The sequence below is a fragment of the Perca fluviatilis genome, chromosome 16 (assembly GCF_010015445.1).
Source record: "Perca fluviatilis chromosome 16, GENO_Pfluv_1.0, whole genome shotgun sequence".
NCBI lineage: Eukaryota > Metazoa > Chordata > Actinopteri > Perciformes > Percidae > Perca > Perca fluviatilis.
Genome location: NC_053127.1, coordinates 30,086,644 through 30,113,923, shown reverse-complemented (window position 1 = coordinate 30,113,923; position 27,280 = coordinate 30,086,644). Strand labels below are relative to the sequence as shown.

The 27,280-nt window shown below is 41.5% G+C and overlaps 1 protein-coding gene across 3 annotated transcripts in view; it reads right to left on the bottom strand.

The window, feature by feature from the left end:
* Nucleotides 1–233: 233 nt before the first annotated feature.
* The window catches only part of uvrag (UV radiation resistance associated gene), a 102,358-nt gene continuing 75,311 nt past the window's right edge, over nt 234–27,280 (bottom strand). For 2 of the 3 annotated variants that reach the window (XM_039777481.1, XM_039777482.1), the window contains 2 exons: nt 12,153–12,244; nt 234–1,728 (listed from right to left, as the gene is read on the bottom strand). In XM_039777481.1, coding sequence (XP_039633415.1) covers nt 891–1,728; nt 12,153–12,244 — 930 coding nt within the window. In that variant the 3' untranslated portion in view covers nt 234–890. Of the gene's footprint in view, nt 1,729–3,472; nt 3,540–12,152; nt 12,245–27,280 lie in introns of all 3 variants that reach the window. The other variant, XR_005636422.1, reaches the window with a different exon arrangement.

Below are 27,280 nucleotides of genomic sequence, written 5' to 3'. Positions count from 1 at the left end.
CCATGAGAGAGAGAGAGACATCATGGCTTTCAAACGAGAAAAGTGGCAGTTGGTCAAGGCCACACCCCCGCCCTCCACCTTGCCCCCCCTCTCTCCTCCTCAATAGCTACAGACACAGAAATGGCACATCCTAAGGAAAGCTCATTGTGGGACTGGCTCTAGTGGCTGTAATTCTGCACCATCTTTTCGGGAAAGAGACTTCAGATACAGTATTAGGGGACCACTAAGGTCTATATAAAAGCATCCAAAGAGCACCATGTCATGGGACCTTTAATGATGCTGTAATTGATAAAATGTCACAAAAAAGCTGCTGCATTGAAAGATCTTTACACACACAGATGTACTGAGGCTGCACTCTGAGTGTGGATGTGAATCTTAAATGCAGTTTTGAGACAGTTGTGTTTTGTACGAGGAGTTAAGGGCTGTTATTGCAGTACGAGTTTGAAAACAGTACGAGCGATGCTGTACACATAGGTTGTTATTTTACATTAATGGTCCCCTGTCATGGACCGACAGACTACAATAACTGACACTACTTCATGAGGGCGATTGTGAACGCTGAGGCCAAATTATTTTGTGAATAAAAATGTCTGAATGATGACTCATTGCTCCATCCATTGTTAAAAAATACATTAATGCTGGCATCAAAAATAAAAGTAAAGCTTACTGTCCCGATACTTGCACTTTTAACTGTACTCCATTTAAAAAATTGCTATGGAAATGTTCACAAGTGCAAATTGGTCGTTATTCCAGAATAGCTCAGATGATTTTTGATGCTGCGATAAGGGAGTGGGGACCCCACCCTTGTCCTCATGTCCCTGCCTTGTATTTGTCCAAACCTTTTTTTCAAAGTTTTTTCGTGCCTCCCTCTCTACCTTAGGTCCTCTGCCTCACTTATCGGAGTTCTTGCGCGGTCTGCGGAAGCTGGACATGTTCTCATTTAGTGCATAGATGCGTCTGGAGAACTCCTCAAAGCCGGCGACGTCCAGCTCTCCCAGCACCTGTTCATCACACTCCACAGCTACTGCGTGGTCCACAGGGATGCAGCGGTAGTCTTCCATCTGGGCCTCATCTGCTAGCCCTAACCCCAACCCTATCCCCAACCCCAAGCCTAAACCTGTGGCCTCTGTGCCCATGATCTCCTCAGCTTGCTCAACAGAGCAACGCAGCTCTGGGACCAGGCTAACAGGCGCCTGTCCTGGCACCAAAGAGCCGTTCATGGCTCTTGTGTGCTGACTAGTTGGAACAGTTTCCTCACCAGTGTCCTGCACTGTAAAAGGGTTGGGGGAAACGGTGCCAGTGGGCGGTTGCGCCTCAGTCTCTTCTTCTTTTTCTACTTCAGAGTCTCTGTCAATGCTTCTGCGTCTCTCCACCTCATCAGCTGTCTCCTCAACCTCCTTCTTCTCTTCCTTCTGCTCTCCCTCCTTGTTGGACTCCGTAGTCTTGGCCAGGTTAAGTGAGGCCATGCCGGCATCAAGGGAGGAGGATAGGTGTTTGGGTGAAGGCGAGGGCGGTGCCAGGCAAACCGGGGGCTGCTCTTCACCCACAGCTGCGATATAGCTGGCTGAAGGAGTTGGCTTGTACTTATCGGCTTCCGAGCTCGCCCTTTTTCTCAGGCCTCGGTCTGGGGAGCTGGTTTGGCAGGGGTAGCCCATCTCTGAGGCAGCAGACACACCAAGCTGAGACTTGGTCGGCACTGGGATGGAGCTTGAGACCTGGTGTCTGTCACTGTGAGGAACAAAGAGAAAGACACTAGGTAAGTAAGGACATAAATAAAAGCAATGACAATCAAACAATTTCTAAGCACGGTATTCAATTAAGAAGATAAAAACAAGATAAAACTCAAAACGACATTTACATAGGATCAGGCGTTGGGGTAATTAGCCGCAGGGTTGTGCGATGGTGTGTGTGTGTGTTGCCCGTTTGTGTTTCCACACTCCGTGTGTCAGTTGTGTTGTGTCAGGTCTGATCGCCAGTTACGTGGATGGCCATCGCAGCGTAACGTCTGGTTGCGTTTCTCCAAAAGATGTTACTTTTTGCCACAGGCTGCTGCGTTTATTTCGCACCCCCTGCATGCTCCACCGCCATGGCTTAAATGGACTACCCATATTCAAATGAATGGGAGGACTGGCGTTTTCACCACAGCGCCTCATCTAGTCTGAACGCAGCCTAAAACTGTATTTGATTTATTACACTAAGCAACAATCTCTCCCGCCAACACATGAGACTGGAACGTTCCGAAGGGTCGAATGAGACACCCAGGATCTGTTTGGACCTGGTTCTTCATTGATCTCATTCGCACCCCTCCACCTTAAGCACTCAACTCCTTTCCCCCGGTCCAGGAGAAAAGACAGCTGCAGGTCTTTGTAAATCACTCCAACTTACAACATTCAGAAAACATTCGTGCATCCTGTGAGACTACACTCATGTTCTGATGCCTGGAAGTGCGCAGCAGGCGTCCACCCAAGTATGCCAGACATTTACTTCTATAACAGATAACAGACCCGGGATCTGGGGACACCTCGCCTGGCCCCAGTACTGAAGCCATAAATCTACTTAAATGAGGGCCTTACTGCCGGCTTGTGATAGCCAAGGCCTAAATCACCGGACTGCTTAGCGCTCTGCTTAACGTGCCCACTCCGCTATGTCAGGAGCCAAGGACTGTACTGTTGGGGTCAAAGGTGAAGCAGGGCCTCTCTGCTTTCTAGAGATTCACGTGTTGGTTAACGAGTTGAGGACAAATCTCTGCTTTTTCAGTTGGACATGCAGCCATAATAGATGTCCTTGTAAATTTTCTCCTGTCGCTTTGCACTTACCAGGCAAGTTGTCTTTATCAGTGGCACTTGACGTATGCATTTATTTTGCGTACTAGCTCGTAGTCTGATGGACAGTTCCGCCACCAAACACATGTAAAAAGGGGCCTGACCTTGACCCATGCCAGCACCCTGCCGAGGTGGTCCTGACAGGGTTCACAGGCAGGACACTCTGCTGAGAAGAGTGAAGAAGCCTGTCTAGTTTTAAGAGAGAAACTTGTCAAACTTCAAAGCGCCTGGGATACAGTAAATGAAAACCATCCGTGGTCTGAAGGTACAGTATGTAACCGCTTATGGTAACAACCTGTAAATACTGGATGGATAACATTTCGGAGGCATACAAGTTGGATGGTCAACCAAGATCAGGGTTAAGAAAATAGGGTAATGACCCGAACCTGTGAGGGTGTTCCTATTAAGTGGGCAGAACAGGAGATGGACTGTGCTTTACTTGGCAGCGCATGTCCATCAAAACACATCATTTAATACGACTGGCTTTTGCTTGCCCCTCCAACGAGCATATGGTTAATACTGCAGCAAAGCATTTCGGGCAAAATGGAAACAATGTGCTCTTCAACACTTAATTTATGGAGAGACACAAATGAAAAAGAATAAATGAATGAATGAATAAATGAATGAATGAATGATGTGCCATCTCATACACTTATCTGTGACTTTCCAAATGAAACCATCATGGGCTCTTTGGTAGCCAGTCCAAAATTTCAAAACCTGATTCGGTAGAAAGGAAGAAAGACAGATGTCATGAGAAGTCTGTTATCATTTACGTAAGTGGAAAATGTGATTCAGACTCTTTGAAACACAATACAGGTTTGGAAACTGGAGACAACTGGTACTAAGCGAAAAGTTCAAGTTTCCATGCATCATTTATAAGAAGCTAATAAGTGACTATGTTTTTTAACTTGACTGACTTATGTCCTTACGGCAACGGCTGATTAAATGGCTTTGATTTTAATTATTATCAGCCATTTTCTTCCATTCCTCCCTCCAGCTGGCTCTCTAATATAACCCATTTGGTCCGATTTTAGCTGGCCATCTATGCCACTAGCAAATGTATTGACACTGGCAATAAAGTCTTTTGTATAATGAGGAATTTTGTATGTGGACCGTGTTATTTTGTTCCACTCAGTTTCTCTGTTTGGCCTACATTTGTGCTATTATTTGTGTCAGATTGTGCAGCAGTCTATGAGTAACAGAGAAGACTGGGTGTGTCGGTGAGGACTGCAGCCAAGCAAACCTCTGGGCAGTCATAACATTTTTTTCCTTGAAACATTTTAACTATTATATCAATGACATGTTTTTTAATGTGGGAAATTAGGCTACACATGTACGGCCACTGTAAGCATGTGTGCAGATTAAGGTTGCCGGGAAGACAGAACTGCTGCAACACACTTCCTAAAGTTGTTTGGAAAAGCTGTAACTCATACAGGCCAAATACTTACATTGCATGAGCTAATTGTCTCTTGTTGACATTCTTGGTGCACAGCGTGAGATTTTTCATATTTTTATTAAACATTTACTCTGTTCCCATATTGAAATGTCCTTCGCCTTGCATAAATCATTCTTACAAGTAGTCCTGAAAGTGCTTTTTTAAAAGGGGTGGAATAAAATTCTAGGGATTGCAATATATGTTTATCTCTCAGTCCACCACTTTGTTTAAGACTGAACAACATTATTGGACAACTATTGGATAGCCCTGCCTGTGCTGAATTATTTTTATCCACGTTGAGGACAAAATGTATCACCCCCCTCAAAGTGATCAATGCTACTTCACCAATAGACCATCATTGTCAAAATAGAAGCAAAGCGCTGTAACGTAAACCGTCTATAGCGGGGATCTTCAACAGGGGGTCCGTGACCCGTAGGGGGTCCTCAGAGTCAATGTAGGGGGCCCTCCAAATTATTGTTATGTTTTTTAAGTTTTTTTTCAAAAATAAAAAAGTCCTAAAATTAATCCAACATATTATCAAATATGAATACCCACTGATGATTGCGTTACTGGCCTATAGGTAAGGATGTCACTAAGGCCATCCCCAGATACAGTATAAGGATTCACAGTGCTACATGTATGTTTAACTTTAAAACATGTTAAAAACGAACAGGCTATTTTAATATCTTAGTATTCTATGTAAATATATATGTATAAAGGTTTTAGGCGGCCCCACAGGTTATTGTAGGCCCATTTTAATATCCAACTTCATTTTATACAATATATGTAGCAAGGGGTCCCTGCTCCGTCTTTCTTTCAGTTAAGGGGTTAATCTGAGTGGCAGTTGCTGGTTGTGTTTAGCCGCTATAAAGCTCCGGGACGCTGGCTACCAGGGGCCGTGGTAGTGGAGTTTAGCCAGAAAAAGTGAGGGTCATGCAGCGATGACAGTTAAAGGGGAACTATGCAGGTTTTTTTTAGCTTAATTTACCTTAACTGAACAGATTCGGAGTCATTGGAATGGTTCTATGACTTTTTTCGAGTTGAATGGTGGTCGTCTCGCTCCCCCCTAGCGCCTGTGAGCGGGAAAACCACCCTTGCAACTTTTGGTTAAAAGGAACTGGCTAAAAAGAAGCACAAAGCTAGGAAAGCATTGTCGGAGGAATAAAGAAAGACACAGGTAAACATAGGAGCTGCCAAATATCTATTCTGAAGCTGTAGCGGGAGCTCTATAGAGAAACCTGCGAGCAAAAAGCGATGTATAATATCGTGATTAAAACACTCCTGTACCCCAATCTGCTGCACTACCCTGACAACAACTTCACTGCACACTGCAAATGTCCGCTCTCTTCCTTTCCGCTGCTGATGTCAAACCTGGTATATTTCAGGCCAACTCAGGAATTTAGTAAGCCAGACCTTTCCAATGTCCGATCCCCCGACAGGCTTCACAACATGCCCCTGTTCATATCCAAATCCTGCTAGGAAGCCACGATTTTGGGCCAAAACCAACAATGGCAGATAAGATGTGGCTGTTTGATGTGGTTTAAGGGAATCCCTGTGAAACCACAAGAGCAAACATTACTAAGAATTTGATATGCACTGTGGTGGAAGCTACGTTTTCTTTTTGTCTTAACAGTGCAGGACTTATTGACTGTCTGGCCTTTGAAGACCTGGAATCACCACAGATCGTGCAACACGATCAACAAGCTGACAATATCGACACTGCATACTGTTCAATGGTATTACATCTATTACAAAGGAAATACTATTGTTTGTAAATGCATGGTTTATAACAATAATGTCCCTTTTTTAAAATTTCAATCTTATTTCCTTTTTTAGGATGGCTTTGTAACATCTGTCCAGGGACTACAGATGAAAAATAGCCTTTTGGATAACTTTGGCACTTTTACAACTATGTTTATTAATGTGCACTGTTAAATAAACCAATTAAATATATATGCATGTTCAATAAATATGAAAAGCTACAGCCTGGCACAGTTAGCTTAGCTTAGCCTGGAATGACAGGAAGACTGGAAAAGAAGGGAAACAGCTAGCCTGGCTCTGTCAAACGGTAACAAAATGTCCTGACCAGAACACATCATAGGTCTGTGTTCTATGCACCAAAAACCAAAGTGTAAAAACGACAACGTATCTTTTTTCATGCACAGTGACTTCCTATTCTGCTACCAGTCTTAAATTAAGATTATTTTGTTGAGCAAACCTAATCTGTTAAAAAAAACGAGCAGTATTCTACTCACTTTTTGTGGAGGGTAAAAATGTACTTAAAAATAGATGTTATTAGAAGTTACACTGAGTAAGTTCTAATAACATCTATTTTTTATTTTAGAGGATTTAAAAGCTTAATTTAAAAAATAAAAAGCAATCACATTATAGTAACTTCCTTTAAAAAATGAAACTTAAAACATGGTTGGTTAGAAAATGGTTATAAGAGGAAGATAAATTAAATTGAAATGACATCAATATCCCCAATGGTAAAGGAGGAAGTGGTTCATATCACATGAACAAGGAAAAAGAAAATATCCTTGACTTATCCTTCCAAATGATCATCGCCTATGATAAGTATTGTAAATCCATAGGGATCCTGTCAGGCTTAATGTATCTTGCAAATGCTCAGGCTTAATGTACCTTGCAAATGCTTATTTTAGGTATATAAATTGTAGATGATATCCTTTCATCTTTAACTGACTAGACTGCAGCTGTATGATAGCATCCCTTTGTGTACATCATGTAACACAGGGGGACTACCGTGGTTTTGCTTACCTATCATACACTATGGGGTCTTTGAGGAGGTTCACATCCTCCAGCGGCAGTGCTGAATCTGCCAGGCCAGACCACACCCTACCTCCCCCGTGTACGTAGCCCTGCTTCCAGGCACCGGAGCAGGATTAGGGCCCTGTGAACCTCTGCCAGGCGGCAAATGGCAGCATGTTAAATGTGTTTGCTTTGATCTCAGCAGACTGTAGAGTTTACAAAGAATTAGTTTCTGGTACTGTCTCTGTCTGCCTCTGGGTTATAGATTCACCATTTCCCCTGTTTCTTATCCTTCAGCAAGTTTTAAAAACAAAAAAAACTATACTGCCCATTTTTCACCAGAGCTGGGCTGTATATATCATGACATGTTATGATGTGTTTCTGAGACAGTACTGTTTGGAAATGTATAAAGATATGATCAGCAGCTCACCAGACCAGCATCATATAGCCCACTGAACATACTTTGTACCCTTTTTATTCCTATGTGCACTCAGCTTTTCCTCAGTTTTTCCATCCGGTCTGTATGAAATGTCCAAGATGAACCCGCAATGCTACCGTAGTGTCGGTCTTGGCGCTTGGGGAAAGGCTCTCCCTGCAGACTGGATGCATGCTGAATTAGTTCTATATGGAGGGAGGAACTGTTTCCAAATGTGTTCTGGAAACAGTGCCCTTGGTCATATCCTTCATCACATCATCCTTGTTTGGATGCGAGGGAAGAAAGAGGTGGCAAGGAGGGATGGAGGAAGCACATTAGTCTCTCTCTCACAGTCTATAAGCTAATTATCTGCAGCTGCCATGCAGCTTTTTCATACATCCATATTTCATGAGCAGGGTCCCAGCGCCTGAAATTGTATATGAACGTAACTACTTAAATGTTAGCATAATATATATATATATATATATATATATATATATAAAATCACCTTTTTTTCTTATCATGCTCGTTTATTTTATTATACCGTTATGCTAATTGATCCCAACTTAGATTTAATCCAATGCATCCTCATGGAGCTACAGTACAATACGGCCTGCTTGTCTGAGTGTGGCTTTTCAATATAGGGGCATATTGATAATTCTGTGGAAAAATTAATGAATAAACAAACGCAAAGACACTTATATAACGTGCTGTAGTGTACTGTATTGAGGAGTTGCGATATACTGTAGTCAAAAGTAGCTTAATGGTAAGAGAAAGAAAAGAAAATATTTATTAGATAGGAGATTTACAAGATGACTGGTATAATGTAAAGAAGGGTTGAAAGCTAAAGCTCACTAATGAACAAGTTTTGTCTCGTTTGGGTAATAACTACAAGAACCTAAATGTATACAGTATATAAACAACATGTTTTGGTTTTATGGGTGTATTGGGCTTTGGTGGGCAGATGATACCTTTCGGACAGAGCCAGGCAAACTGTTTCCCCTGCTTCCTGTCTTTATAGTAACATAAGCTAATCGGCTGCTGGAGACTCCATAATTACGATACAGAAATGAGAGTTATCTTCTAATCTAACTCTCAGCAAGAGAGCAAATACGCATTCTACCTAAATGTTAAAATATTCCTTTAAATGGGCTGTACTCAAAATACTGAGAGAAAAAGAAAACAGCGGGCTGGGATTGACTCCAAATGGCTCTCACAGACTGTTCTCCAATACGTGAAATCCCTGCATTCTTTTCACGTGCACATGTGGCTGGACCGACTATCAAAATTGAAGAACAAAGAAGCTCGGATTACAACACACAGAGGGAGTGTGACTTCATTCTCGGCTCAGGATGCAATTACCGTATCTTTACAAGGCAAATTTTTGTTTGCTGCTATATTATTGCTCTGAATGTCGAGTACAGCTCCTTTAAGGTGTTGCTAAATCTATCCCGTTAGTAGCAGAGCTCTGTGTTGTATGACAGTGTGAATGACTGATTTCAATGTATGTTTGTGAAGCAAAGTGCTGCTAGAGCTAATGAGAAAGGCAGCTTCCTAATTTTCAGCTGATGACTTCTGAGTTGGTACAGGGCAGCTTTTGTTCCTGTCCCTATGGGCTCGTTGTCACACAAGGTGTGTGGCTGTGGCAAGCCACTGTCGAACTGTTACACTTCCACTTTAAAAACGGTCACGCATGCGCGCGCACACACACACACACACACACACACACACACACACACACACACACACACACACACACACACACACACACACACACACACACACACACACACACACACCCCTTCAGGCTTAGCGGGTCCATGCTTTCATCTCATCTATCTTTGGGCCCTTCCATTTCCCATTAAGGAGGGGGGCAGAGGAGGGCTGATTTGAGAGCTTGGGCTTTTCATGGCTTCTTTCCTTTCAAAACAAAAGATTATTCAATTAATGTGTGTAATACACATTTTCCCCTTTGCTGACCCTGGGAGAGGAGTGGAGATCAAAGACAGCTTTCTCTTTTATAGGGCAGTGGAGCTCAAGTCCAACACAGACCAACTCTCAGGATTTAGTGAAGGGTTACTTACAGGCCATTAGCCTGTAGACAGAAAGAGGCAGAGATCTAAGCATTCCACAGAGGGTTGGGTACCGAAACGCGGTGCCAATAGAGCACCGATTCCGACGTAAACGGTACTAACGAGACCGAATAAGAACGAAAATTTCAGTGCCTCATTCCGATGCCTGACTTTTTTTTTTTCTTTTCAGAAGCATCGCTGCACGGGACGCTATGTTACCATTAGCTAGTAGCTGGATTAAACACAATGGTTAAAATGCTGACAGCTTACATTAAGTGGTGTAAAGTGTGACTGTATTTCCCCGTAGAGGATTCCAACACCGGGACGTAACAGTCTGACTGCTGCTGCCGTTGTCGGAAAAAACAACACAGACTTGAAATTCACCAGCCTTGTGGTGCATTCAAAGTTATTGTAAAATACCCTTTTCCCATCTGGTGCTTGTTTTTGTCGTTTACCAGCAATTTACTGGTGAAAAAAGTCATTGTTATAAGTTATTGTTATTAAATTATTAATCAATCATTTAATTTTGACCATATGGCCTTAGCAATAAACAAGCCGTTCTTTAATGTCGCCAACTGTCGTTTTATACTCCGTTTTTTTAGATTTTATATTATATTCATTATAAATATATTATATATATTTCGGTTCAGGCACTGGCACCGTTTTAAAAGTATTGTTTTAGCACCAGTATCGGAAAAAACCAAAACGATACCCAACCCTAATTCCACATCATCGGGACAAAGTGGCTGCTGCAAATCTCATCAAGAACTGTTCTTTTTAAATATGGAGGTACTGATGATGTGCAGAGGAGCTACATCATTACAAAGGTGAAGTATATTATATTACATTACATGTCATTTAGCTGATGCTTTTATACAAAGCGACTTACAATTGCTATATAGATCAGAGGTTGCACGCCTCTGGAGCAACTAGGGGTTAAGTGTCTTACTCAAAGACACATTGGTTGATGTATCGTAGTGGGAATTGAACCCAGATCTCCCACACCAAAGGCATGTATCATATCCACTGCGCCATCACCACCCCAATAGCATTAATTATTAATACAACAATACGATGTAAGACCAAACTTCTGTTGTCAGAACAGTTCTTACTTTGAAAACCCACATCTGCTAGACATGTACTGTATATGAACAATCTTAAAGAGATTGCAGTGGATGGTCTCAGTACATTTTACAATTCCTGTTGAGTAATATATAGAGCAAATAAATAGATTTTCAAGTGTAAATTCTACCAGTTTTGGGATACCACAAGGAACCTGTCAAGGACCGTTTAGTATTTTTACAAATTGTTTTCCATTAGTCCGGGACAGTGCAAAAGGTTCTATTTATGCTGATGATTCAACAATATACATTTATGACAAAATGTGTGTTTGTAGCTGTAATGTTTCTATGCTAGTGGGTTTCTTGAAGTCAATTTATAGTGTGTCTGGAGTGAGTTAATCACAGTTTAAGATACAGGAGTTTCCAAAAGCTTGTGTAAACTTGAATGGAGTTAAATTCATCTCCCAACACCTTTACTGACTGGGGACAGAATCCTCTGTCAAGCTACCAGGAGTTACTGCTGACACAGAATGCCATGAGGACTGATGATAAACAGCCCAGGAAAACCATTCTTCCAAGAATCTGACTGCAACGTTTTTAAGGATGTGACTGATAGGCAAGGAAGATAAATGTGAGATTTATGATATGCTTTCATGTCTCAGTTTATGAGAAAAAAAGCTTCAAGATGTAGAGTCTTTTCTCAAGATACTAACAGTATCTGAGGAAAGATTCCAAACAGGACTGGTCTGAAAATGCTTTCAAATTAGTGCCGCACTATATATACTATATCGTTTCAGCATCGACATTGTGATGTGCGCATGCTCAATTGTCAAATTGCAGGATGTGCCATGTCCAGGCAGGCAAATTAACTCAAACACGTCATGCTACAACTTTTTTGCTGCTTGATACAAAAAGGAAAAATCGCACAATTCTCTTTCCCAGGACTAATCCAATGTTTCCCAATAATTACCTACAATCAAGGTAGGCCTGCCAGTTTTATAATGAACCAAAATTATTATTATACAGTTGAGGTCCGCGCAGTCTGATTCAGATTCAGTTTGAGTATTTTAATTTTAAGTATTTAACTTTATACTACTTCTCCTGCAATTCAAGTAGGCCTATTTTACTTCACTATTTATTTTATAGCTTACTTTGCAGATTCAGATTAATAATACAAAGTATTATGAATAAATAAATTATGATGTATTAAAGTGGATAAAGATTTTAGATTTTATTTTATTATTTTTGTCTTTCTTCTTTGTCTCTTGTCTGATTTTGAATGTCATGGGTTGGTGTTATGATGTGAGGTTATTATATGTTGTCTGTTCATGTGGTGGGTGATTAGACCACAGAAGGAATAGCTTTCTGTTTTAATGAAGGTAATGTGGATATGATAAAATAAAAAAAGATAAAAATGGTCAATTGGTGAAAAAACTGAAACTATTCTGATTATTCCAAAGAGTGACTGATCCTTGTGTTGGATAGAAGTAAATCCACTGTAAAACCAGATATGTCACATTTATCACATCTCCCGGCTCCCGACCTTGGAAGAAATATTTGAGGCATAAAGTGGCTTACCATCGGACCAGCAGACCATGCTCCAGAAAGTTCTTCAGGTTGGGTAATGTCTGCTGCAGGTCTGGGGTGGTCAAGCCATGTTGATATCTCAGCTGCAAAGAAAAGGGGAACACATACCGTATCATTAACCATAACCTCAAACAACCTACCACATGGTACATCCTACAACCCAACATGTAGTGTGTGGCAGGATAGCACTGCAGCAAATCACTTAAGACACGTATGCACAGTCTCCATGTTGTTCGGAGAAGAAAGAAATACCACCTACAGGAGAGGTCTAAAGTCTACATTCTTTTACCATGACACATTTCTACTCTCGCCATCAGACCATTACTCATCTGGACACACAATGGGCATCCTTCCCTGATAACAGGCATGTGCGCTAATATGTAAGGTGTGTTGAAAGACGGGATAAGATGCGGGTGGCAAAAAAAACACCTAACTCGCTGTTAAACATCTGGTTGAAATGGGGCAAAGAGAGCACATTAAAAACCCTGTTACATTCTCCCATGATCTCTCCCTCTCTCTTCAATAGACCCACTTTTAAATGTGGCCTTGAACATTCCCTCTCTTGTACCACAGTGCTTTATTTCACGATGACAGAATCAAATCCAGCGGGGGAAAAAATCAACAGCGACACCTTGAAACTCCAACTCTGGTGCCAGAAATATCTCCTCCAACAGTTGAGCGATGTCACAGCGAGCCAACTCTTGTCCCGGAGAGTTTATTTAACCTATATTACCCAACAGCAGAGGAGCATCATGCCGCACGTCCAGCGTATATCTCTGAGGCCCCTCTGTCACACACACTGCCTGCACCAGCTGACATGTGTTGTGTTTCCACTTGGGTGCCATGGCAACCACTCTGCTTTTCACACACACACACACACACACACACACACACACACACACACACACACACACACACACACACACACACACACACACACACACACACACACACACTTCTGGTGAAGAGATGCAGTGCACATGACTCTGACACATCACTCACCCAGGATAAATGCTTCTTCATATATGAGCACATAATGAATGAGTGGCATAATAATAAAGGAATTACAGAGGAATAAATCTCTGAGCCCCAGAGGGCAAAGGTCACATTTCCAGTTGCTAACAGTTAAATTAAGGAGGAGACAAATGGTTTCCAGGGTATCAGCAGCCCTTAAAACACATCATGTTTTCTTGTGGACATTTCTGTAAAGTAATTCATTCAGAACCCTGCTGTAGTACATAGTGGCTCTTGTAAAGCCTGACTAATGGCAAAAGGAGTGGCATAGGAGGAGTACACACAGGCCACATGTGCATGCGTGTCAAATTTCTACTCAACATAAAATGGCCAAAACCCCTTCTGTCTGAACAGCTGCCAGAATGATGAACGGTACGGTATGTGCATGACATGTACCATTGTGTTCAAATGTCTGTATCAATGTTCCAGTTTGTTTGCACGTGTGTGTGCGCGTGTGTGTGTCCTGGCCTCAATGGTCCGTGTCTGTTAGGGGAGACATAGAAACAACAGTCATGACAGTATCAGAGGAGGACTTTATCAAAAGCAGCTCAGATTGAGGGAGTGGGACAAGGGGTGTCGCCTCCAAACACAGATTGTGATGAAACGATCCAAAACCTATGAGAACAACATAGAGATCCATTCATGGCTCAGTGTAAACCTCAGGGTCTGACCAAATGACGGCGCAGCGCTGTCCACTGGACCAGCTGAACGGAATTGGGTTTAAAGCAGTAGGCCAAGATCAATAACACCACCAGTTTAGAAACAAAAAGAGCATAGCAACTTCAGGCAGGGGGGCTTGCTTGTTCTGTGGCCAGATGCTTAAAAAAGGAAAATCCCAATCTCACGGAAATCTCAAAGTTACGGTCTAGAAAGTATGAATCAGAAATCGTGAATCAGATATGAGCAAAGAATAAATATTATGGCTTCAGCTAAAGGTAAACAGCGTTCGTTGGATATACTGTGTGCTTTCTTTGATTCTAAGTCAGAAGGCGTAACAAACTGCTATCGTTAAATTCCATTACTTGGCTTGAACTCCGAAGTGTGTGTAATATCTACACTGCATGTCTGACAGGAGCCCTATGTCAAATTGTACGGCTGTGTGTCAGAGTGTGTGGGAGAGAGAGAGACAGAGAGCATGAGTTTGCATTTGTATGTGTGCCTCCTGTTGTTTTCCTCATGTGAAGAGATCTTGCCAAGTGCAGCATACAGAAACTGGATATGGGTGAAGACAGGAGAGTGATTGGTGACATCACTGGCTTGCATTACTATGGAGCTTGCTCTGGGGAATAAAAAAAAAAAAAATAGGAGGATGTTACTGGCCGGTCCAAGATTCTTCCTAATGTATGCCTCCGACAAGCCAACACAGAAGAATTCGAAACACTACCTGCAGGCATGTTCACTCAGGCTTTTGCCAAATCTCTGCCAGTGGGTACCAACAACACTTGAGCTAAGTGTCTGGTTGGCAGCAGTGCAGAGCCACCAGCATGGGGGGGGCACTGCTGCTTCACACTGTCTTTGTCATGAGATGTGTTAAACACATTCAGACAGTTTGGAAGACTGAATACTGCAGCCCTACAGCTGACCCAGCGCTCAGCCAGCCAGACTCGATCAATATTCATAAAGTGGTCTGGCCCTCCCTGGTGGAAGCTGCATTAAGTTTCTCCTCAGGGTGCACTGTATGTGTATATATGTGTATTGCTCATGGCCTTCGTCCAGGGAAGGCATATATCCTGGACGCAGGCTGTCGAATATGCAAACATCAACCCCCTCCCTTCTTCTCTTGCTCACAGAAACACATTAGTGACCCGGCTGTGTCATCTGGGGGGAAGAGAGAACAGAGAATGTTGTAAAAGAGGAAGAAATGTACGGGGCAGCTTAGTGACATGAAGCTGGGTGTCATTTCCAGTTGTCGGCGCCATGAAGGTTTTGACTGTAAGATGGAAACAAACAGCTGAGCGGGGAGGTTTAGATTCTGGTCTGTGAACCCAAACTGTTTTTTGGGAGTGTGTTGTAACTGATATGAGGCAATGTGTGTACTTTACATGCAGTTAAAAAAAAAATAAAAAAAAAATAAAGGCTCAGCAAATTGATTTCTGTCGCACGGAACGAAAACGAAAACTGGTGAATTATTTCCACAACCCAGTAAAGTGAGTATCACAGAGAATTTTTACACAAACACGGCAACAAGAAACAACCTCCTATGTCAACAGCTCCAGAGCAGATCATACAAATTGCTCAGGATCAATCCACTTACGACAGCTTGTCATTTCTAGTTTCCCTTTCATCCATCATTGTGATGAATGCTGCTGGAGTCCTTTGCGTGCTTGCGCCTATGTGTATGGAAGAGTGCTTTCAAAGCTGCTGGCCACGGGGTTCTTTGTAATGGGGCTAACCAGATCGTGGTGAGAAATTCCCAGGGCCCATTGAGAACGGCTGAAAGGCGAGAGGAGTTGATGGGTGGGGGGCCCTTTCACATGATGACATAGTGAAACAGATCTGGCCAGGTCTCCCCATCGCTGCTCACACCTTTGTGTCTGGACACTCCCTTTCCTGTTTAGCTATTCTACAAAACCCACTCAGGGTTGTGGAGACTCGGCAGCAGTGGGTAATCAGTTGGTATGACTGCAAGGTTTGGTATGAGTCTGTGTGAGAGTTTAGAGGATGAGTGCAACTGACCCGTTACATCTGAGAAGATGGGGACTCATCCTCATCCATCTCAAAGATAAAGTAACAGCCCAAAGAATGCAGCAGTGTATACAGTCCCAGCCTGCCAATCCACTGGAGCCCCGACCACACATAAACACACACTCAAACTGACTCGAGCCGGCGGGAACCAGTCAGTTTACAGTACATGCCACCCATCATTTGGCAAAACCTGCTTGTTTGCCCTGAGCTCTGTACAGAGGCTAAACAAACACAGCCTGGCTTATGCCACGTATTACTGTTTCCCTGGGTTTGTCAGTACTAATCACTCTCACATTAGACCACAAATGTGGGCGGGCTGCAGAGAATTTTGAGGTTGATTGCTGATGATGTGGTGTAGAAGGGTGGCCCAGGTAACAAAGCACCCTCTCCCCTCCCCGCCTTTTATTCTATGAGGTCATTATAGGAGCCACTTGTCAGCGCAGACATCCCAACAGTGTAACTGTTGCGCGGTATTGGCATCGTATGACAAGTGGTCTTCCATCCTCACTGGAGATTGGCCAGTGGACGGAACTCCGAGACGCAGGATATTTTATGTATATGTGTCAATAGGTTAAAAGTCTCCAAATCAAACTCTGGAGTATTCTGTGCATGTCTGACCTGCATCGTGGACAATTACCCAGTGATTTATAATCAGCAGGGTTTTGTCCACTGGGGTAAAAATAGAAATGGTTATTTTACAGAGGACATAGGTTTTACATACTCCCTGGGGAAGATAATCAGGGAGCTCATTAGGTCCTGTGACAGCTTGTTAAAGAGGGGCTAACCAGGTGTTCCTCCCTCCCCCATCCCTCTGGTCAAACCTTGGACAGGATACTTCAGCAGAGAGCGTGAGGTTGACACAGTCTCCATACCTAAACCGTATGTGTAAAGAACTGGAGCTATGGGAGACGACCTGCCACTGACAATATTTCAGGGCTGCGTCTCTTCTGGTTAAGATGACATACCAGCGAATAAATAACAAGCTGTAAAAACAAACATTAGAAGAGCTGAACGACACCATGGCATAATAAAATATCCTGCAACAAATTATGAACATTTGTGTGGACTAATTTGTCCCAGTTTAATGGAAGCGTTCCTGTCACTTCTACCATAATTTCTACTGATCAGGCCAGGAAGTGCTTTAAAGTCTGCATGCTGGACAGTTAATTATTAAGCCAAAGCTAACAGTGTTTCACGGACCTGTACGTCAAACAAAGTGGTCAGTCAAACTGCACAATCAACTAACTAGGTTGTGGAAGTTAAAAACACACAAGTACAGTAGTCAAAACCAAATGTGCTCAATTACTGTTCAAATCTGACGCATGTTGCTAATGAGTCCAGTGAAACAGTGAAAACTATGAATAATAGTTAGATTCTCACATACCATACTATTACCAATGTTGCATTCACTTTTATTTTTACTTATATGGGTGGTAAGATCATGGGCCATTCGTCGAAGATTTAAATACATGAAATTTTCGAGTGAGACTTGCAAAAAAATATCCAACTGTTTCTTGGCTTGTGAGAGCGGTTTTCGGGCATCTATGGTGTCCGTTTGACTGGCTCATGAAAACCACACACCCCACACAAAGTTCCTGTTCGTTTCATGATTAAGCAACTCTAGCCAAGAATTTGCCTGCAGATGATTCCTTCACACTAGACTGCAAGCGCCAACTTTGCGGCAGGTGAACTTTTACTCCCTTCATTATTGTGGTCGTTAAATTTATTTATGCATGTTCCTGTTTTAATTCTCTAATTACGTCTCTTTGTTTTTCTTATAACCAACTCACACAGTGGCACATCGATCCAATTATCTTAAACCTTTGTTTACAGCCCTGTGAGCCACACATAAGCTCAGGGTCGTTGTTTTCGGTTTGCCAACAGATCTGTTGTTGCCAACTTTTCGAAGTCCAGCTTTGAGGAAATAAACACGCCATTCACCTCAGTGGGCCGATATGGTTTGTTACAATGTACATTACAACACTATATTTACATGTACAGAGATTTTATGTCTGATCTATTGTTTTGATGTTTCAATAAACAGTTTGACTCGTCCAGAAGAATTACAGCACTTGCGTTATCTTTTGTGGCCAAGCTGCAAAACCAGACCTCACAAGTTTTTGTGTTATACAGTATATTTACTTTAACCCAACAATATAACAGAACTATGTTTGACTATCACTTTGAACACGGTAAATACAACTTTTTGTTGCAGCTGAAACAGAAAGTGAAAACGAGGTAGTTACCATGGCAATTGATCTTTACCATCTCACTTGAACTGTACTTTCCACTAGGGTTGGGCGATGTGATGACACATATAGTCTCTAAACGATATAAAATGTCTATTGCATATATATATATTTTTTTTTTCTATCGCAATTTCGAATAACAAGCAGCCAAACGGCATTAAGACAATATTTAATAACGTAAGTCATCATTCGGACGACTCTTCACGTTCTGATACTTGCAAGTTATGTTCATTTTGCACAAAAGTCCAGCGCATGAGCACTGGATAGAAATAACCCAAAAAGCTTTGTGCCAAACAATCTCTCCACAGGTTCTTTGTTTCAACAAGGGCATATTTAAATGTGCCAGTCTAAGTCTAACTTGTTCACCTAGTCTGTCATTAATTTAGTTGTGTTGCTAATATACAGATACATGAAATATGTTAACCTTACACTGCATATCAATGAGTAGGTGCTTGGGGATAATTGATCAAATAGGCTTTGAGTCATGACTTTGAGGAAGTATCATTAAGAAATAAAGTTGTTGTCCCCCCTAACCTTAATTTGGAATAAAGGAGTGTGAGAGAAGTGGCAACCATCAGTTTGGTCCATGTCTCGTCTAAAGCAGCTGTAACAGAAATGCCAGGAACCAATTGCAAAAAGTCATTCTTGAGACAAAGGTTGAAAACGTGCGTGCATACTGAAACATTTACCTAGGCACAAAACATTAATGTTTAGAGGTTAAGAAATACACCCAGAACCACAGACTTTGTCCATAGTTGTGATATACAAAAGGCTCTATCGAAATATGGTGTAAGATTGTACTTTCCGGTCTTATCAGCATGTATATTGCCTTGTGTTGTCTCCAAAACTAAATATTAGATAGGATTCTCCCCCCCCTCCGAGAAGCTCTTTCTAGCTCACTGGTGGATTTGAAATGGTTGATTATGTTGGCAGCAGTGCTATAATGATTCCGCCCATCTGGCTTATCTTGGGCACATAATGAAACTCCCTCTGTACAGCCTTCACTCATCCACTAAATGCGTTACGGTGGACCAGGATGTGTACAAAATGGCCGAGACAAAGCGGCTGCAGATGGAGGCTGTGAGGTGAAGTGAAAGAACGGTTGTAAAGATGTTTCACAGAAGAACGAGAATATGAAAATATACTGTTCCTTCTCATTGCTCCTTAATGTATTCATTTGATGTGAATTAATAACTATCCTTTGTTGTCATTCGCTGACCTGCTGTTTTTAGGTTTTACATTTGCAGCTTTGTGTGAGAACGGTAGGTAATGCCTCACATGGTGCAATGGAGGCTCAAAACCTCAAAAATCATGTGGTACAGCGTTGAATATGTATTCCAGCTTGATTAATCACTGCAGCCTTTCATGTGTCTCAATAAATATACAGAGCAGGGCTGAAACGTTGTTTGAGTCTGGCTAAAGTCATATAATTCATTCACAACAGAAATTCACTTCCCTTCAACTCAGAGCTGTTTTCTGGCTTTGAATACATGCCACGGTCATCATCATCCAGTCTTTAAGCCAAACTGGGAATCTGGATTCATAAACACCACAGGCGTTTGCTTACCATAGAAATTATCTTCCCACATATTCATAGCGTGAAGAATCTCCGATGTCTCATACATGACTTGCAAAGTATTTCTTTATTTTCCATGTTCAATTTTGAGTTAAGATCGCAACAATCATTTCATATTGTAACGTTTCCACTTAGTTACATTGGATGTCGACTGGCCAGAAAATGCCATACTGAAATGTTGACACTTCAACATAATAACTCGGGCCACCGAGTGGCCAAATTGTTTGAGAAATTATTGTTCATCCAAATGGCCCGGCTTCAAACGTTTCGAAAGGGCATACAGAAAGAGAAAAGAAGGATCAACAAAGAAGTGCATTATTACTTCGTTGGTATTCAGTTTATTTTCATTAAAATGTTCAGAGGAGGAAAACCAACTGTTCTGTATAGGATCTCTTAAATTAAATCTCAAATTAAACACGCAGATAAAAAGGAGTAGAGCTGAATCAATGGAGTCCACCAATGACACAAGACTTCCTTTGCCAGAACAGTGTGTATTTTGCACTGATTGGATAGAAGTCGGATCAAGTCTTTCAAGTCATTATCAGATTTTATGTCAATATTAAATGTTGAATGGTTGATTAACTGTTCCCGTCAATTCCTGAAACGTGTCAACACCAGCGATAAAAAAGAATAACTGATGTCAGCAGTCCAGGCCTTAACTGAATTAATTGCAGTTACATTCACAGTAATTAAATCAATCATACTGGCAATATAAATACACATGCTCTAGTTTGTTTATGATAGAATTCAAATTCAAACTAAAATATTTTTTAGATATGAGTTTTAAGTGGTTGTTGGAAACAGATAAAGAACACTTTCAGGTTGTAGCAATCAAAGACCATTCTTCTGCTGAGCAGCCCTGAGTGATTGAGGAAGTGTAAGAACTTTCAAAATGGTCCGACTGAATTTGAAGAGTTGCAACAGGACTGTTTCTGTGTTGAATGAAAGTCATGGGTTAATACTTTATGGCTTTTATCAGCCTCTATCATCTAAAAAGGTCCGTAGCTCAGCTTATGGAGGCCTGCAACTGATCTAAAGCACTCAAATCTAATATTCACAATTATCTTGTTCAGGCATGTGAGCTACTACTACTACTACTACTTCTTAGAGCAGAGCTTAAATTAAATGTCTAGTAAAAAGGTGTCCTTTGGTTTTTGTTCCAAGTTGAAGAGGGATTTCTAAAAGCCTAAAATTTGGTAACATTGCTGGTCAGCTTTCCTACTTAAACATCCAGGAAGATTTTGTGCTACAGGCCTGGAAAAACTGCCCTCATTGCAACTTTGACAATAATTGCCTTTCAGAGTCCTCTCAAGATGTGCAAGGCCTTAAAGTCCTTTTCACTTTCATAAACATATCCACACCTCTAGACGATTAGATAGCAGACAGGGGAGCAGTATGTTGAAGATTATGGTGTTTGACTAAGTTATTAACTTTAGCCACGGCCTTATCACCGTAAGATGTTTAAGAACCAAAGCAAACTTAACACTCGTGTCCATGGGAACTGCCTGGCCGCATGGTTCATACTATATGTTTAAGCACCTCCTCAACATAACTGAAATGTAATATTCTTTCTACTTCCTGTCCCTGTTGCCATTTCAGACAAGCGTGTAATAAAACCGTTTTTAATATTGCATACTCTAAGTTCTTCCACTTCATTTAACATCCTTTAACTCTGCTCCTTTTACTCTCTCCGTTCTGTCTCCTCCACACTGCAGTAATCTAATACAGGTGTGGTGCACTCACTGGGCCTGAGTCGGATTCAAATGCAACCCTAATTCAAACCAGATTCTTCCGCCGCATTAGTTGTTGTTACACTTTGCGGAGTATCATATTGCCGCCAAATTCGGTCAACAGATTTACATAATTACGGGAAAGGCTGTGCGAGATGAATAGGAAATTCAGTTAGGGAGACCACCGGTGACAAGAGACCAATGTTAGTCTCCTCTGACCCCAATCACTGCAGGGAGGGTGGGAGGTGGGTACTGCCATGCCTACAGTCTTAATGAAACCCCTTCATGATGTGGTTATTTAGTCTATGTATGGGCTGGTCAGCACGGGAGGCCAATGAGTGTTGTGTGCTACACTGACACCTACAGCACTGGACGAGCCACCATCCTTAAAGTCTAATCCCAGGTACCAGGTCTAATCCGAGCCGAGCTATTGCTGTAAAGTAACCCAGCGGCCACCGAGGCTGACCCTTGTTTGTGAAGTCACAACACTGAGGTCAACTTCCTGTTAGCAGTATTGGCATGCTGGACCATCATCAAACCTCCATGGCAGCTCTCACAAGGAGGACTCCTGGTGCCTGGCTGAGGCACACACCTTGGAGAATATGCTAATTCAATGCTTTGAAGATTCCCATTCAAAGCATACGGAGCTTGTTCCTGAGGAAAAGCCACAAACGTTTGTGATCGGAAAGGCGAAGGGGTGGCAGTGAAACAGTGAAAGGCACAAGACGTGTGATGGGTGGCTGCAGTCAAATGGAGGATAGCCCGGGACTAACGTCTACTCCTCGGACTGGAAAGATACATTATTAGGAGGAAAGAATTCCTCAACCAACACAACAATCTTTGCCCTAGTTGTGGTACGCCTTTTAAATAAAGCTGCCAAATATAGTCATTAAAACATTATTTTAATTTAGCCAGTCTGATCACACTCATTTTATTATTTGGAATAAAAGTGTTGTGGTATTTTACAAGGGAAATCTTTTTTTATGTGTGTGTTGTGTTTCTACAAGGCCCCTAGGAAAATAGTAGGCCAGAGGGGAGGATGAATATATGGTTTGTGGGCAGGTGCCTATCCTGGCTTCATGCTGCCCACAATTCCTCTCCCTTCCACTCCTAGTGAATGGGCATATTATTTTCTTTTCGTTTCCTCTTTATTTTGTGGATGGCTTTACGACTGAGATTTTCTTTTAGTATTACCACTAGACTGGAGGTCACAGGGAGAGCCTGGGCTGGCATACTGTGTACATTCCTCTTCATCTGTCTCAGTTACTAACTTTCAAATGGATTGCTTTCACAGTTATGCTTGTTGAGAGCTACTTATCCAAATGTCTGGAGTTATTTTAACAAGTCAAAAGTGTGAGTGAGCCATAACAAGAAATGAAGAATGAATAATAACGGATCTGGGATATAGTTTGGTTGTTTCTCACTAGTTCTCACTACATAAAAATAGCAAACATTTGCATCTGGCAAATAACATTGTAAACCGCTTTCAGCTAACGAGGTAAAAACTATTTGTCAAGTATGAATACAACCTTGATGACAGTAAAATGACCATGTCTGGCCTACAGTTCAACTAACTGGCCAACTACATGCCATATCAAAACAGTAACCAGAGAGCCCTAGATTAAAGCTCAGACTTCCAATATTATACAGAGTTCAAAGGGATTTCCTGACAGATCGTGCTGCTATTCTACCAGGATAAAATATGCAACATCAAACTGCTCTGTGGAGGAATTTAGGTTGGTGAGGAAAATAGTATAAATTATAAAATGAGAGGTATTTAATATATCCACATGGTGAAGGATTTGGCTATGTGTATCGCACGCAATGTACGTATGTTTAACCCTTGTGTTGTCTTCCCGTCAACCTTGAAAAACACTTTTTTTTTTTTTTTTGATGCCTTTTTGCTTTTTCCAACGTTTTAAATTGTTAAATTTTTCTTCTACACATTTTCAACGCTTATTTCTACGTCCCATATTTTCTGAAATAAAACAAAAATTGAAGTCAACACAAGGGTTGAATGCACTGATTTGTGCACACAGGACATACTGCTGATTTTGAAAGATTTTAGTTTTTCGTGTGTATCTGTGTATATGTGTGTTTGTGTGGGAGCCCGACAGAGCCATCAGGATACGGTCATGAACATATTAAGTACTAGCAGGCATCCTAGTTGTAAGCTGACAGATCAGCAATGTCTTGAGGTCTTGTAGAACAGATCCGAGATTGCGGTCAGCTATCCAGGAGCCACTGGTTAAGTCCACATAATGCTTAATAATAACACAGAAAAGAACAGCTTATGTAAAATGTGGTATAAAAGTTATGCACCATTTCACATTGATTTTAGATACACACTTGACCGAACTAAATTGTGTTGCCCCAAACCCGAATTTCAGTGATGAAAAAAAGTGATATTACACTGTAAGATGGCTGAGTGCTACTTTGCCTAAAGGAGAGAACAGTAATGACTCAGCTTGTTAACTCATATCTCCAGTCATACTGTAGACTCTGAGTCACAAATTTAACTGTAAACAAATTGTGCAGTAAAATCCAGTGCATATGTTCAGCAAATAGAGTAGCGATGGAAATGATTTCTTAAGAAAGGAGTTAAAAAATTAAAAAGCAGCAACTGTTCAATAAACAAAAGAGAGGAAAAAGAACTCTTGGCTTTCTTTTTTTTTTATTGGCTCCAAGTATCAAACTGAAACCTGTCACGGTATGGGAGGAGTGTAGGCCGTGTCCGGTTAACTTTGGAGACCCTGGAGCATTCTCTGCTCATCTGGGTTTATTCAACTGTGACCCTGCATAGTGTTAAAGGTTGTTAAAACTCTTTAACAACACTTTTTTTTAGCACTGCCAATGGGCTGCACTTTTAGGAATCATAGTCCAATACAGAAAGATTTGGTCATAGTGAATGGCTGATCGGAATCGGAGACAATTTACTATTTACAATATTTGATCCTACCTAGAAAAGCAATGCAATACTTTGCTGCTTTGTTTTAGATCAGATAAAGGGGTGTAATCTGTGATTAGACTGGCGGATCCAGGCTCACAATGTCCTCAGACTGAGTGCTGTCCAGAGTTCAAACCCGCTCGACTTTATGCTCAACAATACCAGCTCACAGCTCTTAATTTGTTTGCCTAGGATACAATGATTATATTCATTTGCTGCACTTCCTCTCCAGCTGCAGCCAGCCTCCATTTGCTACAGTCAGACAAAAGAATTGAACTGTAATATTTTAATATAATGAACGGAATACATATTATTACCTTTCATTTGAAATTGCATCACAGTCAAATGACAACAACACATTCAGTAATATTGCTTTATCCTAATAAAGACTGCATGTTCGATGTAACCGTGAAGCTCCATGTTATCTGTCCAACTCAAATTCAAAAACAGCTGCAGGTTTTCATAATAAATAAATACATGTGCTGGATTTTTCAAAAATGTGACCCAATTCTCAAGGAAGCTAATACGATTAGGGCTTGAGGAGAGGCAGAAACAGACTGATGGAAAAGAAACAAATAGCTATTGTGTGGTCAAGTTTTTTTTTTTTTTTTTCTCCACACTTTTGGTAGCCAACTATGTGGGTTGTTCCATTAATTCAACATGAGGGAAAGAGTGTGAGGTTAAACGTGCGGCTTCTAACTCTCTAATGAGCTGGAAGAAGGCCACCGCTGAATTGAAATGACGGCTCTCCTACAACTGCCATTTCATAAGAACCAAACACTTGCAGCTTCAGAAAGATCAGCATCGGTCATCTCATCAGTGACATTAAAAAGCCAGACAGCTCAAATATATTAGATGCAATAATGAAATCTGACAAACTAAAACTGAAATGATACAAAACCAATCTACACAAACACCGTTCACACAGCTCCTCTCATCAGTTGGATTTATTGAGCCTAACTCTGTGTTCTACAGACTGGTGAATTGGTACAGACTGGCTGAGGTTGTCAAGTGGAGAAAAGCCTACTCAACAAGGATGGAGGAGATGAATTATGTCACTGCTGCTGACAGGTGGACTTCTCTGGCTGATGGGTTCTCACAGCAATACTCTCCACCACTCGAGAATTAACTTTCTGCCCCAAACTGCTTCACTCTGACAGTCTAACGGTTGCGAGGCTAAGGCTCCAAACACATAAAAGCCAAAACACATGAGCTGACATAATATAATTACAGCATGCGCATTTGTGTTTATATTTGTAGTTGGATGCAGTTTCTGTGGACGGCATCCTAATTGCTCTGAAACGCACAAGCCAACAACTTGGCCAAGACATTTAAAACTTAAAAAGGGGTCCGTTGCCATGGGGACGACAACTGTATTGGCAATAATTTGTCCACTAAAACCTACGAGATGCCTGCTTGGCGTCATAATGGGTGAGTAACAATCTGGAGCGTAACAACAAACAGTTGAGATGCAATCAAACTGAATCTAAATATATGATATAAGCTCACGTGCAACTGGAACCAACCTTTGAGCAGTGCCTTTGACTTCACACACTCTGCAGTGGTTTTCCTGTGAAATTCAATCCAATTAAATACTGCTTAATTAAAACTATTTTATAAATGGCCACAGTTCCAAAGGCAGCTTTCTATGCTAATGTTGATACTGAATTAGTATATGAATATGCATGGCCAAATCTCTACTATTCTTGCACTATAGAGGTCAACAGTCCCGCCCACAGCAGGTTCCGGAAGTAAAAATACAATGCAATTTCTCCATTGACAATTGGAATAGCCATAAGCCATAAAATCGTAACTGCTGATGGTAGACTTGAAACCAGCTACGACATGACTCAGCGATTGTATATGCTCACATAGACTCCAAAAGTTCATGGGGCACCAACCTTGTTTTGAGATAAATGTCTTTTATTCGCGATGTCTTGGATAAGTACTCCATTACCCACAATCCTGAACAATCCCACAGTAATGCCTCTGATTGGTGGAACTCATGCTGGTGAGGAGGGGGGGCTGCCTGCACGATCAGTCATGCGCATGACCAAAATGATAATCCTGTTTTACGAGGATATAGAGAGCCGAAGTCCCGCCCTTCTACTTCCGGTCCATGGGAAAAAAAAGGACCTGTAATTTGAGAAATATTGACGAGAGTTATGGGAATAATAATTATTATCCGTACGAATATGAACGTCCAACATTATTTTTCAACCGGAAATTCAGTTATTGTTAAACTGTTCAACAATTACGTTATTAAACGTAATTAAAAAGACTACACACTTCAAGTCATGTGACGCCGTCTAGGTGAATACGATTCTATTTGTATCGTTGTATTGTAACGCACTCTAACGAAAAAAGCAGGGATCTCGCTTGTTCTTTTGCTTATCTGCTGGAAACACTTCACCGGATTAAACACATCAGTTAAGATAACGTTACATGTGTTGTGGAACTGAGCTAAGCTAGCTAGCTAGCAAGCAAGCCGAGCATCAAGCTAGGTGACGTAGATTGTGTGAGACGGGAGATGTAGTTCACTGAGCGGTTTGGTGGTCAAATGACAAACCTACGGCTAACTGAGACTTTCTTCGGTTGAAAAAAAACAAAACAGCGGTTTAATATTTTACATGCTGTCTCAGCTAGCGGTTAGCCAAATTAGCTGTTAGCTAAACTAACGGAGCTTCCTTTATTCAGTGGTGCGCGGTGGTTTATGGGATGAGTAGTTCCTTCGCTTGATAATGAAAATATGTCCACAGTCTTGTACCTTTGACTTTTTTGGGGATTTTCGGATCTTTTTTCACTCGAAATGATATGTTGTATGCTTATGAGTCACGTCGTAGCTGATTAGCCTAAGGCATGGTCTAAAACTCTTTATGTACGGATTTTTCCAGACGTCAATGGGAGAAATGAATGGG